Source organism: Tiliqua scincoides, chromosome 2, assembly GCF_035046505.1.
Source record: "Tiliqua scincoides isolate rTilSci1 chromosome 2, rTilSci1.hap2, whole genome shotgun sequence".
In the NCBI taxonomy this organism is placed as follows: domain Eukaryota; kingdom Metazoa; phylum Chordata; class Lepidosauria; order Squamata; family Scincidae; genus Tiliqua; species Tiliqua scincoides.
The window spans coordinates 142,402,888-142,418,949 of record NC_089822.1 but is presented as its reverse complement, the minus strand read 5'-3'; the positions used below and the strand labels follow the sequence as shown (position 1 = coordinate 142,418,949).

The following is a 16,062-nucleotide window of genomic DNA, read 5'->3' as shown; positions in this document are numbered from 1 at the left end:
AAGGTGAGACTTTTCTGTGGCATGCACAGGCCACTGCATGAAACCCCTCTCCGGATGCTTAGGTATTGTAATGTCTGAAATGTCAAATGTGCAGCATAGTTTACTATAGATTTGATTGCCACATTAGAGAAGCAGCCTGCTGTGTGTTACTTGTATGATACTAACAGGTTAACTACTTTGTAACCTAGTGAAGAGTTAGAAGGCTAAAATAACTGTAAACTATCTTTACCCCACAGCTGATGATAGCTTCAGGGAGGGAACCGATGCATCAAGGCCATCTTCTTGCTCTTCCAAGCAGGAATTTTTGTCTTCATCTTTAGCCATCTGGTTAAGATCATCTATAAGCAAAACTATCATGAGCACAGATCCACAGAGAACTCTGCCTGCCACAAAGGCAGAATGGAAAGTCACAATACCACCTGGGCACTGCCATGTCTGCCACATTATGGAAGATACCAGTACTGTGATATGTTACTTTTCCACACTGTACTGTGTATATAATCCATCATTAATGAGTCCTGGCATTGTTATGAGGATGGCAGTGTTCAGGATCATCATCATTATATCAGCAGCTCTAACCTTTTCTTTAATTCAGGACTACCTTAGAATGAACATTTCTTTATGACAATAAACTGGTTTGCTAACAATTTTAGTATTATTTTTTCATAGAAAATGCAGATTTTAAAGCAAATTGTTTTTATTACAAATTAGGCCAGTTAAAGAGTATTGTCTACTGAATATATTACCAGAAATGCCCCTCCCCACCATGCTGTGCCACTTGAAGTGTTTTACAGCATGTTTGTAAAACATTTGGCCAGTGTAGCAGCCAGTGCACCAGTCAAAGAAGACTGAGAGTGCACCAGTGTTTTTTTGCAATTACTACATTTCCACAGAATAGCAAATACCAATTACTCTGTGCTTTTACTCACCATCACTGTGAGAGGCTGTTTCGTTGATTTCTTCTGTAAGGTACTCAAGTAAACCATCAAATATTTCCAAGAGATTCCTAATGGATTCCTTCTCTCCTTTCACAATGTTCTCCCCTTAACAGAAATATATGTTAATATTCTGGCTGAGAATAAAAGGACATGGATGGTTGTATACTTCTAAGAAGGTGGGCTATGGCAAAGTACAGGCACACATCTATGTGCAGTGCATCTTAATTAAATTAACATTCCTGATCAATGCAATAGTTCAGTTAAAGCAAGAACTGTGCTGTGTAACAAATGGTTCTCTACTGGGGTGTTTATTGCAGTTAAAAGTCACTTATTTTGGCTCAGAGGAAACTCTCAGCAAAAAGGAAACAATGTGTGTATGCCAGTAACTGTTTTTCTTTCTCCCTCACACTGCCTACTGAATTCAGGGCACTTGGGGCAAAGCTACAGATTACGCTAAGACAGATAGAGGGACAGAGCCTTTCTGTATCAGGTTCTCGGAACATGGGAACAATGTAATTCGAGGGCAGCCCTACAGAAAGCATGTTGCAATAATCTAATCAAGAGGTAACTAAGACATGGGCTCCCTTATGCCAAGTCAGACCATATAGCTCAGTACAGTCAACACTGACTAGCAGCAGATCTCCAAGGTTTTAGACTGGAAGTTTTCTTAGCACTACCTGGAGTTGATGGGAACTGAACTTAGACCTTCTGCATGCAAAGTACCTCTTGTAGCTCTACCACTGAGCTACAGCCCTTCCTTTAAAAGAACAGTGGGCTTGTTGGCTGGTATATGTGGGTTACTTTGTCTAGGTCTGCTGAAGACAGAAACAGACATAGCTAGAACACCAGTTGGAGCTGGGCAGAAGCACTCAGGGCCACAGCCACCACCTCAACATCCAGGAGCAAGGTTGAGTTCAAGAATATTCCCAAACCATGAACCTGAGCCTTCAAGGGAAACATAACGCTGACTAGTGCACACTGGCACCCTGACACACTGTCATTGTATCAGCAGATCTCCTAACCAGGAGAACTTTTCATCCAGATCTAATTTCACTTCCCCAAGGACAGAGTCAAGGTTTCTTTCCATGTTGCCAAGGGAAAGCAGGGCACATATGCCCCTCTGTTGAGCCTGACCAAGCTTTAGTTGGGCTAAAGAAAATGGAGGCAGCTATACATTCTAGGAACAACTGGAAGTCTTCAGCATAACTTAGAGTTGCTAGTTTTATACATTCAAAATTATGACTGTAATCAGTTTTGTCAGTTGATTCACACTGTCAGCTTATAGCACAATTCTAAGCATCTCTACTCAGATACAAGTCGCATTGAAGTCAATGGCATGCACTCTCAAGTTATAATAATAATAATAATAAAGGTATTTCTATACCGCCTTTCTTGGTCCTCAGATTTCTCCTTAGACTTTATTCAAGGCAGTTTACATAGGCAGGCAAATTAAATCCCTGTAGGAATTTTTACAATTTGAAAAAAGGTTTCTATCTTTCAAGAAACCAAAACATTCAGATGTTTCTTTCTTGATCTGGTCGCATATTCTGGCCTCCATCCTCCCACGCTCAGAGCAGATGGAATAGCTCGGCTCAGCTTGTCAGCTGCTTCAAGGTCACACGGTGCCGGTGGCCTCGAACTGGCGACCTTCGGATGTTATCTTCAGGCAAATGGAGGCTCAACCCTCCATTATATATATAGCTAAAGTTTTCAAACTCTCTAGGAGAGTTTGCACCACTGTAAGTCCTTGCGGGGGCGGGGGGAGGTAGCGGGGGCAGGGGGAAGGTAGCAGCACGATCCCCAGGATTGCGCCACTCAGGAGGTCTGCAGGGACTGGGATGCATTCACCAGTCCCTGCAGCAGACTGTCGGAGGTATGGGGAGCCTTGTGCGAGTGTCTGCAGGGCTCCCCAGTTAGTTAGAAGTGAAAGTGGAGCGATCACGCTCCACTTCCGGTTTTCCGGAAGTGGAGCGCAATTGCTCCACTTTCACTTCTGATGACCTGGGAGCCCTGAAGACGCTTGCACAGGGCTCCCCGCACCCCTGACAGGCTGCTGCAGGGACTGGCGAATGCATCCCAGTTCCTGCAGTCCTCCTGAGTGGCGTGATCCTGGGGACCACGTCACTGCCTCCCCCCTGCCCCCGCCCTTTAAAGGGAAAGAGGCCAGGGCCCTCGGGTTAGGGTGTCGCAACGTCCCAGTCTGAAAAACCCTGGTATATAGGATTGTAGCCTATGTTTCTAAACTCATGACTTAAAAATCTATAAAGCATGTGAGAACCATGTACTCCAAAGCAGGCTACTGAATATCCTTCATTGATTTAAACAGAAGTACTTGGAAATTTATTTTGCAGCTCTATCATATATCTGCTTACTCAGAAGCAAACTACACAGAGTTTAGTGGGTTTCACTTCTCAGAAAACAAAGACAGAAATGCAACTTTTAAAAAATGATGCGTACATTCTGCTTTTACTGCAGATAAGATTTGCATGCATCAAATATAAAATAAGTCATTGCTGGCTCAAACTAGGCCAGTGTTTCTCAAACTGTGGGTCACGAGCCAATTTCAGGTGGGTCCTCATTTATTTCAATATTTTATTTTTAATATATTAGACTTGATGCTACCATGGTATGTGGCTGCATTTGGGGAAATGTTACAGACCTGTACTTCGAACAAGCTATTATGTATATTATTTAACAATGATAGTAAATGGAACTTACTCCTGGGTAAGTGTGGGTAGGATTGCAGCCTAGTATTGTTAAAAATGTTCCTGCTTGATAATGTCACAAAAAGTGGGTCCCGGTGCTAAAAGTGTGAGAACCACTGAATTAGGCAAACGGTCACACGCAGTTCCATTTATTCTAAAGTAATAAAGCTTTAGAAAGTCAAGTTCTAAATAATACGTCATGCATTTTTCTAGCAATAGTCTATTCTACTGACTATTAAGTTTTGGGTACCTACCAGTTATATGTGATAAGCTGACCTGTAAGTAGTCCAATGCCAAAGAATCTATTACAGCCTGCACATTGTGTGCATCATCTTCTTGGCAACTAGGTATGGTTATAAGATCTATACAATAAATCAAATTACAACATACTATTATTACACAGAACACTGCAGTGCACAGGGCCAAGAAATTACCTAGTTCTCATGTTAATCTCAGAACAAGTCTGCACAAATCTTGTCATGCTTAGTGAGTTTTTAGAAGCATACCTAACAGCAGATTGACACAGTAAAACAGAACAGCAAAACACTCACTATTCCATTCATGTAACATTAACAAAGCAACTTTAAATAAAGCAATTCTTTCAAAACTAATGAAATTAAGCAAGTCCAAAGTAGATAAGTGTATGGCAAAAGTTTCAATACAATGCTATTCTGTGAGAACCTTCAGAAATTCTTGAGGGAGGAGAAAGAAGAGGAAGCACTTGGAAAAGAAATGGGCAATGGCAAAAGAAAACTAATCTGAGATTAGTACAAAATGTAAGGATATTTTATCTAACCAGTTTAGTTAGGTTAGAGAGGTTAAATAAAAAGAATTAAGTGTATTCTCAGATGAAAAGCCCTTAGACATGGACCAGCTGTTTGTCACTTATCTGACTGTACTAATTACATTACTATGTTATAGATGTGCACAGACACACCTAAAAACCATTGTACTAGACACATAACATTGCAAGAAGCTTTGCAAGATGCATGCATTCTTACCTGGAACTTTCTCCCCCAGAATTGACTCATAGAGATGAACAAACATTTTTGCACCGCAATCAGAGAGATTATTAACATGCAGGTCTATGTTACACTTTGTCAGAAGATTGTTGGCGATGTCGACCCATTCTATTAAAATAAAGAGGTGAAATGTTATAGCTTACCGGAGTATATGTGTTTGCGTGTAGAGAATGTGCTTGTGTGTAAAGTCCCCTATTGCTGGCTCCAATAGGATTTAAAGTGCTCCTTGACTTGTGTTAAAAAATAAACAGAAATCTATCATGTCTTCTAACAAAATTAAATAGAGTTCAGTAGTTACAGCTATTTAAGACTGATAATGCCCCTTCTCTCATTTATATTCAAATAAGGTTTCTACTATGTTATACTATGAGAGTTTATACTATGAGAAGGGCATTTATTAAACTCTATTTCTAGACAATGCCAGTATAATATAGGGCTATTCAGAGGTCATGTCTGTACCAGAGTATATACTTCTACATCAGTGGTTCTCACACATTTAGCAGCAGGACCCACATTTTAGAATGAGAATCTGTCAGGACCCACCAGAAGCGATGTTATGACCAGAAGTGACATGATCAAGCAGGAAAATTTTTAACAATCCTAGGCTGCAATCCTACCCACACTTACCCAGGATAAGTCCCATTTACTATCATTGTTAAAATATACATAGTAGCTTGTTAAAAGTACCGATCTGTAACATTTCCCCAAATGCAGTCACATACATTTGGTAGCATTAAGTCTATTAAAAATAAAATATTAAAATGAATGGGGACCCACCTGAAATTGGCTCACGACCCACCTAGTGGGTCCTGACCCACAGTTTGAGAAACACTGTTCTACATGATTGGCTGTAGCTAGGTTCATTTTTACAGAGCAATAATTCATGTATCTAGTTCCCAGATTGAATCTACATTTGGATACATGTAAATAACTCAAAAGTCAAGTAACAATAATACATGCACACACAGATTTACCCAGGTTAAATGATATGCCAGTTACAAAGATATGCCATAATTATGCTTTTGTGTCACTACAGCTCATTATGTTTTGTAGGGCTGGATGCAGCCTGCAGAAGCTTTTTATCTGGCCCTTGGGCTCTCAGCTGCTGAGCAATGCTGAGGTGACACTGCTGAAAGGGTGGCCCACATGATAATTAGACTCTCCCATATCTTGAAATATGATCAAGATTTGTGTATTTTCTCTCCTGTCATTAGCAGCTAATGAGTTCCTATAAGAGAATAGAGTGCCTATTTCTGGTTTTGACCTGTTTAATGACATCACTTCCTGCGGCCCTTAGCAGTCATCATGAATGCTATTTGGCACTCTGTATGAAATGAGTTTGACACCCCTGCTCTAACTATTGTAGAACAATAAGCATACATAGCACTGATGTAGCACCTTAGAACAGCCAAAGGGCTTCATTCATAGTAATCCTAAAAGCAACCCTGTAAGGTAGATCAATATCATTCCTAGATTGTAGATGGAAGTACAAAAGTGGAGAAAGCAGCAGACTGCCTAAAGTCATCTAGTGACTACTTAGTTGAGATGAGATTTGAACCAAGTTCTTCAAAGCTCAGTTACTGTTACACCAAGACTTGCTTGCCTCCCCCATCTCCCAGGTAACAAAATACAGTATACCACGTATCACTTAAAAAAAGGCTTCTTGCAGAATATAAGCAGTCCCATAAAACATAATGTACTTTCCTTAGTTTAGATTACTACGGGTTTACAGAGTAAGCCTATGCATGTTTACTCAGAAGCTCCACTGTATTCAATGGGATTTACTCTCAAGAAAGTATGTATAGGATTACAGCCTGAGGGCCCAATCCTATCCATTTTCCAGTGCTGGTGGAATTGTGCTAGTAGGGTGTGCACTGCATCCTGTGGTGGAGGGGTAGTTACTACTGCCTTCTCACAGTATGGGAACATGTGATCCCTTACCACAAGGCAGCATTGTGGATACACTGGAGCAGGAAAGTTGGATAGGATTGGGCCCTCAGGTTACAATCCTATGCCCACTTTCCTGGGAATAGGCCTTATTGAACTGAATGGGACTTACTTCGGAGTGCCTATATAGGACTGGGCTGTTAAACATCCATCTTTAAAAAGATATTTTGACAGATTTTTACTGAAGGTTCCAAATGAATAAAGTTCAAACCATTTTGGATTCTTTCCACTAATCAAAGAAATTTTTAATAAACTGAAAGTACAGCTTCCACAACAGAACAAGACAGACTGACTGCTAAACTGCATGTAAATATAGAAGTTTGAAAGAGAATGAACATGCAGAGGAATCCTACACTTCCAAGTATGCATTCATAGGTTTGTAGCTCAACAGTGCAAGCCTATGCACATCTACTCAAAAAGACCCATTTCAGTGGGACTTACCCCCCAGGTAGGTATTATAGGACTGCAGCTTAACTTAGCTACTCTCCAAGAGTGTGTGCTGCCTGTTATAGAATATAGCCAACATTTATAGAAAAACTAGGGAAGACAGACATGCTGTTCCCACACCTCACCTTTACATTGGCAATACAGTAGATAGTGCATGCTAATACTGTTAATAATAAATAATAGTAGTGCCAAAAGAGATTTCCCAGGATCTTCTATGATGACACAGACTTTCATTGTCCACAACCTACTGGAAGAGATCCAAAGAAGTGGACTCTGATCCACAGAATGCCACAAAAGATCTAGGCACTTTTGGCTTTCCCAAAATCACAGCCTACCCCCCCCCCCCGTGACTTTGAGCCCAATCCTATGCCTGTCTCCTCAGAAGTTAGTCCCATTATAGTCAATGGGGCTTACTCCCAAGTAAGTGTGGATAGGCTTTCAGCCTCAGAACCCAATCCTATGCCTGTCTCCTCAGAAGTACGTCCCATTATAGTCAATGGGGCTTACTCCCAGGTAAGTGTGGATAGGACTGCGGCCTGAGAGTGAGCCCAAGCCAGCCGATGCCTGTCTCCTCAGAAGTAAGTCCCCTTAGAGTCAATGGGGCTTACTCCCAGGTAAATGTGGAGAGAATGGCAGCCTTAGTCTGTAAGAGCTCAACAGCTTTGCACAAACTAGATACTGAGGGTCAATGCTGGTGCCTGCTGCTTTAGGCAGCCATTCTTTCCACGCTTACCTGGGAGTAAGCCCCACTGGTTACAATGGTACTTATCCCTGAGGAGACATGCCTAGGATTGGGCTCTTACACCACAGAACCCCCCACTGATACTTGAGGATACCCTAGAGATACTGGGGGTCCTCGCTCGTACGGCTCAAGGGCGCAGAAGGGGGCCCGCTCACCCCCCCCGCAGGTCAGCGACCCGCCCACCTCTTTCCTCAGCGCCGGCCATGTTCACGCTCCCCTCCCCCCACGGAGGCGACTTCTCTTAGCAGCCGCTGCTGAAAGTTTAAAAGCCCGGACCGCTACACAATGACTTTGTTCTCTGATTGGCCAAGCGGAGGCGGAAAGGGCGGGACTTCCTCTGGTGGCCTGAGGCGGGCTCCCGCCCTCCCCGCCCACCTGTCGGCAACCTAGATCTGGCTTTGTTTTCGGCGCGGCTGTTTATGTTCAGCCGGGGCCGGTTGCCATGGCAACGGACAGAGGCTGCTAAGGGCAACGACATAATGGCTTCTGTTTGCGCAGGCGCAAAAGCAATGTGGGAGGGGTGCGCGCGCAATGGAGGGCGCAGGGCGGGAACGCAGCGCCTATAGGGCTTAGTTTTCATCTGTATATATATATATAAAAGATGTGTGACGTCGGTTAAAACCGAGTAAGCTGGTGGCTAATCCAAGGTCACTGAAAAGCCCCATCCTGTGCAGGTCTACTCAGAAGTAAGTCCCATTATAGCCAATGGGGCTTGCTCCTAGGTAAGTATGAAGAGGCTTGCAGCCTCAGGCTGTACCCCTAACCACGTTTACTAAAAGGAAGTAGCTGAGGATTGCATGGTATGGCTGTAGCCCTATCCACACTTACCTGGGAATAAGCCCCATTGAACTCAGTGGGGCTTGCTTCTGAGTAGAAACGCATAGCCTTATTTTCAGGGATACAGAGGGGGACAGAGTACCCATATCTCTAACCCTGGTATAGAAGAGGGGCAACTTTTCAGACCCTTCCATGCACCTACCGGCGTCCCCCGTACAAGGGGTGCAGGCAGAGGCACTGGGTCCTCCATCTGGCCACCCTGCGTAGGGAGAGAAGGTTGTATGGTTCCTTTGGAGGAGGAGGACGTGTCTGCCACCCACCCTGCGCTTCTTGGAGGAAAAGTGAGATGAGCCCCCCCCCCGCACCTCCCCAGAGCACAGGGTGACTAGATACCTAGGGGGACAGACAGAGTGCCTCTACCTTTAACCATTGTATAAAAGCGGAAATGTTGACAGCTTTGTAAACCCTTCCATGATGAGCTGCAGTACAATACAATGGTTAAAGGTAGAGGTACTCCACCCCCCCCTTGTATCTGGTAACCCGAAATAGAAGGCTATGCGTTTCTACTCAGAAATAAGCCCCACTGAATGGGGCTTGCTCCCAGGACTGCAGCCATACCATGCAATCCGGTGGGGTTGACGATGGAGCAGCCGCATCTGTTCGTCCACGTGTTTGTGTTCCACTTTAGTTTCGAAAGTGAAGGAGTAGGAGGTGGGATGGTCCTCCTGGCTGCCTGGATCAGGCAGTGCCTTTGGGCCGTGCCTGGTTTTCAGAGCTAACAGAAGCGGTGTCTTTTCATTCCTGAACACGAGAAGCACCTAAAGAAGGGGGAGTCCCCTAGCACGTGCAGGCTGCCTTTCTCTCGCCGCCCAGTAACCAGGATCAGCTCTCACACAGAGTCTGGAGTTGAAGGCATCAGTCAAAGGCGCAGCGGTTCTACAGCTACCTTGAGAGCTCGTGCGTCTACCTTTCAGCTAATGAGCCCTGGGCTGTAGGTTGGAAGGGCGGAAAGGACTAATGGGGAAGCAGGTCTGCAAACATCCGAACCTTGCAGGGAAGGGCAGGGCTCGGTGTTCCTGGAAAGGAGGGGAGGAGCTTTCAGCATTTCGTCAGCGGAGGTTCCTATTGTTTAAATGTTTTTTTAACTGTAGAAGAGTATGCAAATTAAGAACGTAGAAGGCTAGGTCAGTCTGCTTGCCCTGGCATGCTTCTTGCTCAGCAGGGGAAAGTACAATGACTTCATTATTTCCACTAAAGTCTCCATACCAATAAATCTTATTTTAAAGAACATACTATAGGCTGGAGCTGGAATAGGACCACTGAGTTTATTTCCTTATTATTTCTTTAAGAAATTTATATCCCACCTTTCCCATGCTGAAGCAAATGCCCATGGCAGCTTACAAAGTTTTATAATTGGAACTGTTTTATAGTTCCAGGGGACAGCCACTAAAATTGAGTGTTGAGAGATAGGACAGACAGAATAAAATATTTCTTTACCTGGTGTGTAATTAGTCTGTGGAACTCCTTGCCTCAGAATGTGGTGATGGCATATGGCCTAGATGCCTTTAAAAGGGGATTGGACAAATTTCTGGAGGGCAGGAGGTCTGGCTGAGTGGTAGAACTATTGCCTATGAAGCCTGAAGAGCAGCTGGGAATGCAGTCTGAAACAACCAGAAGTATTTGAGAGCTGTAGAAAGTGCTGTTGAGATGAGTCATCCCAGCTGGTGAGAGAAGCCACCCCCACGCAGTGGAGTGGGGTGCCATCAGCTATGTGGGCAAGGTGATTTAGCCAGAAAGTGACCAGACTGTGATGGACTAGATAGAATCCGTAGTTGTAAAAATCCCTACAGGGATTTAGGAAGCCTAACTACCTTGAATAAAGTTGGAAGTGAAATCCAATGACAAGAAAGGTGGTATATAAATACTAGTATTATTATTATTAGTCCATCACAGGTTACAAGCCATGATGGTATGTGCAACCTCCTGATTCCAGAAGTAGGCTACCTCAGAATACCATATGCTTGGTAGGGCACCAGGATGCAAGTCTCTTGTTGTCTTGTGTACTCCCTGAGGCATTTGGTTGGCCACCATGAGATACAGGAAACTGAGCTGGATGGGCCTTTGGCCTGATCCAGCAGGGCTCTTCTTATGTTCTTAAGTAAGAAACCGGAGTCTTATTTGTTGTTTCATTTAATCTACCATTTGTTAGACTCAGGTCTTTCATATTGACCAGCAATAAGTCACTTTATTTTATCTTTTATACATTATGGAAAATTGGTAAATACTGTAGTTCTGAATTTAGCTGAGCTCAGTGTAGCAGAGGCGAATGTGACATAATGTCCCAAAATATTGTAGGTGTCACATTTTCCTCAGTATAGGAAATATCTGCAATAATTGGAAAATACAGTAAAACAGATAAGTTTAAAACCAAATATGTACATTTGTGGAATCCTAAGCATGCATTGCCCAGCCAGATATCATATCCATTGGCTGACTGTTTCTCATTTATTTCCTGTGTGTGGTTAGGATTTTGCTTGTGGAGTTTACTTGGATTATCTAGACACGCAAGCAAACTATGTCTTTGTGTCTACTTTACTATGTATGATGGTTGCTGCAAGAGTAATATACTGCTGCAGCGCTATGATCTCTCAGAAACCAGTATTAAAGCTTAAACTTAGCATCTCTTGTACATGCACACGCACACACACAGACCCTCTCAAGGTAATTTCAAGTTTCCAAGGATGAAATGAGATAGGACTGTGTGAGTGTCTAAAGCACAATCCAATGCATGTCTACTCAAGTACACTTCACTGGAGTTCGAACTTACTCCTGAGTGTGTATAAGATTGCAGCCTAACTCACCAATATGCATCTGACCTCCCTGTTTGAAACATTTTACTGGAAGTTAGAAGCAATACAGGATTTGATATTCAATATTGGTTTGTCGTGTGAACTGTCCCTTTGTTCAGCAGTGGCTCTTGCATTTAGAAAGATGATGCTGTTTATAGAAACAGAGTTGAATCTCAGTGGACACTGTGTCCATATGTATAAAGGTCCTGTGAGAAATCTGGTAACTGCTGCACTTTGTTGTTGTTAATATTACTTCAGCGCTTGCTGCCGTGCACTTTCAGTATTACTTCCAGGTCTCTTTTTTCTCCCCTTGCAAAATGCTAATGCTTATGGGAGTTATCACTTCATTTCCAGTTGGTTCTTTTTTATCTTTTTTTTTTGTAAGTGGTAGCAAAACAGCATATGGTAACATTACTAGAGGTGTTTGAAAATGGTGATTTTACTCAGCCCATTGCATTCGGTAAGACATAGGCTGTAATCCTATGTTACTCACTGGAAACAAATCCCTTTATACATTACTGTATTGCCTTTTGTGTAGGTGTGGTGTTGCTGTCACTATGACTTCCTGTGCCTGTGCAAAGATTTGTTGTGCTGGTGCAAGCTGATGTCTGAGGATGCCGTGATTGATCCTAGACAGCAAGGGGTGTGTGTCCATCTACATGTGTGCTGTTTATCACCTATCTTGTGTACTCCTGGTATCAACTGGGCTGCCTCAGTACATTGATGATGTCCCTATCCTTGTGTGGTTGTTATAAAACAAAGTACTACTGTGCTTTGATTGCTGTGTTCCCTTTTCCAACCATTAATAATTTGCAGTGGGGTAGGGAATGTGAGCTGGTTGTCTTGTATGGGTGTACTTTTATTGCTAAAACATAATTTGCATGTAAAATGTACACTCACTAAACTGAGGTTGGATATGATATTGCAGAAAACTGATCCTATCTTTTTAAAAAGTATCAATGTTTTCCATCATAGTGGTCTCATTAATGGAACTGAAAGGCAGCAAGTGTTTTTAATAAGAAACAAAATTCTTGCAAGGAATATATGAGTTTTATAGAACTGCACTAAAGTTACACTGATTGCATTGGCACAGTGTTATGAAAGGTGATAACCGGGTAGATTGGACTCCTTAGCTTGGGAAGGCAGCTCATCTGAGAAAAGGAAAACTCTGATCCCAAACCTCCACTGCCTTGTAGCTGAATCCAGTTGTGGAAAGGGGTTCAGGAATTAACCTCGAGGCCAAATCTGGAGCCAGAATCCCTGAAGCAGTTCGCAGATGTATACAGTCACACTCTGGCAACTCCTGTGACACTGACGGAACCAACTGTATTGGCTTCTGCCTTTCCATTGGACCATTTCAGTGATGTGGAGAGGGGGGATTTGCTGCATGGGTAACAGTCTTTCCTCCATATCTACTTTACCCAGGCTTCGCGCACTGGAGAGGACACTCCAACTTCACCATACGGTGTCGGCAAAACACAGGAAGCGGTAGTTTACCAGTTATAAGTCTTCACTCGATTGGCGTAGTGTGTGACACCAGGGGCTGCTTCTGATGGTGGGAGAGGTCATTGCATCTCATTGGGCAGCTACCACCCGCCTTAAGCTGGGCAGTCCCCAGCCAGTAAGGTGCTGCCCCGCCACAGTCCGTTAACCTCATAGGGTGCATGGGGTTTAGGGTGAAAACAGACAAGCGGATTGACAACTCTGCACCATGCAAAAGAAAAAAGAAAACTCCTGCCCTAAAGCTGGGCACCTGGAATGTTAGGACAATGACACCTGACTTTTCTGACAACCTGCAACAAACAGACGATGCATGCAAAACAGCTGTCATCGACATGTAGCTGAGCATACTGCAGATGGACATTGTTGCCCTTCAAGAGACGAGGTTGCCAGATTCAGGATCTGTCGAGAGAAATTTCTCATTTTTCTAGCAGGTAAAACCACTAAACAAGACGAGGGAACATGACGTTGGCTTTGCAGTCAGAAATACCCTGCTGGGATTCATCATCCCAAATACTGCCAGAAGTGAAAGAATTTTGTCCCTGCAGCTCTACTCATCGGCAGGGACTGGTTACTCTTATCAGTGCATATGCACCGACTCTGCCATCTCTAGCAGAAAATAAAGACAAATTCTACAACAACCAGGCCACCACTATCAAGAAAGTCCCCGAGAAAGAGCAATTGTTCATCCTCGGCGATTTCAGTGCTAGAGTTGGTGCTGATCACAGCTCATGGCCCACTTGCTTAGGTCATTTTGGCACTGGGAAGATGAACAAACATGGCCAACGCCTGCTAGAGTTTTGCTGTCATCATGGTCTCTGCGTCAGCAACACGTTCTTCAACATGAAGCCGCAACATAGAGTCTCTTGGAGACACCCAAGATCAAAGCACTGGCACCAGCTAGACCTGATTCTCACCAGACGCTCCAGCCTTCCCAGTATGAAGATCACACACAGTTATCAGGGTGCTGACTGCAACACTGACCACTCCCTGGTGTGCAGCAAAGTGAAACTGCGAACAAAGAGACTGTATCACACGAAAAAGGAAGGAAGACCTCACATTGATACCAGCAAGACCCGGGATCATGGAAAAGTGAAGGCATTTGCACAAGCACTTGAGGAATCTCTTCCAGGCCCGGCCAACGCAAATGCATTCAACAGATGGAACATTTCAAAAAATGCTGTTTACAACACCGCCTTGTCCACATTCTGCAAGAAGACCAACAAGACGGCAGACTGGTTTGAAGCCCACTCTGAGGAGCTGACACCAGTCACTGAGGAAAAGAGGAGAGCTCTAGCAGCATACAAAGCCTGTCCCAGTGAGTGCAACCTGCAGGTCCTCTGAGCTGCTTGCAGCAAAGTCCAGCAGATTGCCAGGAGATGTGCTAATGACTACTGGCTCCAACTCTGTTCCCAGATACAGATAGCAGCTGACACGGGCAACTTCAAGGAGATGTATGATGGTACCAAGCAGGCCCTAGGTCCAACACAGAAGAAAATTGCCCCTCTGAAGTCTGCCACAGGCGAGGTCATCCAGGACTGGGCACAGCAGATGGAATGCTGGGTGCAGCTCTGAGCTATATTCCAGAGAAAATGTAGTAACAGAAGAAGCACTGAACAACATTGAGTGCCTGCCTGTGTTGGAAGAGCTTGACAGTGAACCAACCCTAGCAGAACTTAATGTGGCTCTGGACTCCCTTGCCTCTGGCAAGGGAAAGACAGCATCCCTGCTGAAGTCCTAAAGTGCTGCAAAGGGATCATCGTCACTGAGCTGCATGAAATCCTCTGCCTCTGCTGGAGAGAAGGTGGAGTACCACAGGATATGAAGGATGCAAACATCCTCACACTGTACAAGAACAAAGGCGACAGGGGTGACTGCAATACTACTGTGGCATCTGTCTCCTTAGCATTGTAGGGAAGCTGTTTGCCCAAGTTGCACTGAAGAGGCTCCAGGTACTTGCAAAGAGCGTCTACCCAGAATCACAGTGTGGGTTCCGAGCCAACAGGTCCACCACTGATACGGTATTCTCCCTTAGACAACTGCAGGAGAAATGCAGGGAATGACAGCCACTCTTTATAGCCTTCATAGATCTCACAAAGGCTTTCAACCTGGTCAGCAGGGGCAGACTTTTCAAGATTCTTCCCAAGATCAGGTGTCCACCAGGCTCCTCAGTATCATCAGGTTTTTCCATGAGGACATGAAGGGCATGGTAGTCTTTGATGGCTCCACATCAGACCCCTTTGACATATGAAGTGGAGTGAAGCAGGGCTGTGTTCTTGCACAGACCTTGTTTGGGATTTTCTTTGCTCTCCTGCTGAAGCATGCCTTTGGAACTGCAACAGAAGGCATCTATCTCCGGGCCAGATCAGATGGAAAGCTCTTCAACCTCTCCAGACTGAGAGCAAAGTCCAAAGTCCAGCTGAAATGTCTTCGTGACTTCCTCTTTGCCAACGATGCAGCTGTCACTACCCACTCTGCCAAAGATCTTCAGCAGCTCATGAATCGTTTTAGCAAGGCCTGCCAAGACTTTGGACTGACAATCAGCCTGAAGAAAACACAGGTCATGGTTCAGGATGTGGACTCACCTCTCTGCATTGCAATCTCTGCGCATGAACTGGAGGTTGTCCATGACTTTGTGTATCTCGGCTCAACGATCTCCGACACTCTTTCTCTCGATACCGAGCTAAACAAACGCATTGGTAAAGCAGCTATCACGTTTTCCAGACTCACAAAGAGAGTATGGTCCAACAAGAAGCTGACGGACCATACCAAGATCCAGGTCTTCAGAGCTTGCGTCTTGAATACACTTCTGTACTGCAGTGAGTCCTGGACTCTTCACTCACAACAGGAGAGGAAGCTGAATGCTTTCCACATGACCTGCCTCCGATGCATCCTCAGTATCACCTGGCAGGACACAGTTCCAAACAACACAGTCCTGGAATCCCTAGCACTTATACACTATTGAAACAGAGATGCCTGTGTTGGATTGGTCATGTCGTGAGAATGGATGATCCCAAAGGATCTCCTCTATGGAGAACTCGTGCAGGGAAAGCGCCCTACAGGTAGACCACAGCTGCGATACAAGGATATCTGCAAGCGGGATCTGAAGGCCTTAGAAATGGACCTCAACAGATG

General features: G+C 44.3%; 1 protein-coding gene across 2 annotated transcripts in view; it reads right to left on the bottom strand.

The window, feature by feature from the left end:
- The window catches only part of CEP95 (centrosomal protein 95), a 57,241-nt gene that overhangs the window by 35,507 nt on the left and 5,672 nt on the right, over window positions 1–16,062 (bottom strand). The window contains exons 1-5 of one of the 2 annotated variants that reach the window (XM_066613556.1): window positions 7,985–8,068; window positions 4,645–4,773; window positions 3,898–4,005; window positions 930–1,043; window positions 230–338 (exon numbers count right to left, since the gene is read on the bottom strand). In XM_066613556.1, the coding sequence (XP_066469653.1) occupies window positions 230–338; window positions 930–1,043; window positions 3,898–4,005; window positions 4,645–4,773; window positions 7,985–8,006 (482 nt within the window). In that variant the 5' untranslated portion in view covers window positions 8,007–8,068. Of the gene's footprint in view, window positions 1–229; window positions 339–929; window positions 1,044–3,897; window positions 4,006–4,644; window positions 4,774–7,984; window positions 8,069–16,062 lie in introns of those variants that run through there. The other variant, XM_066613557.1, reaches the window with a different exon arrangement.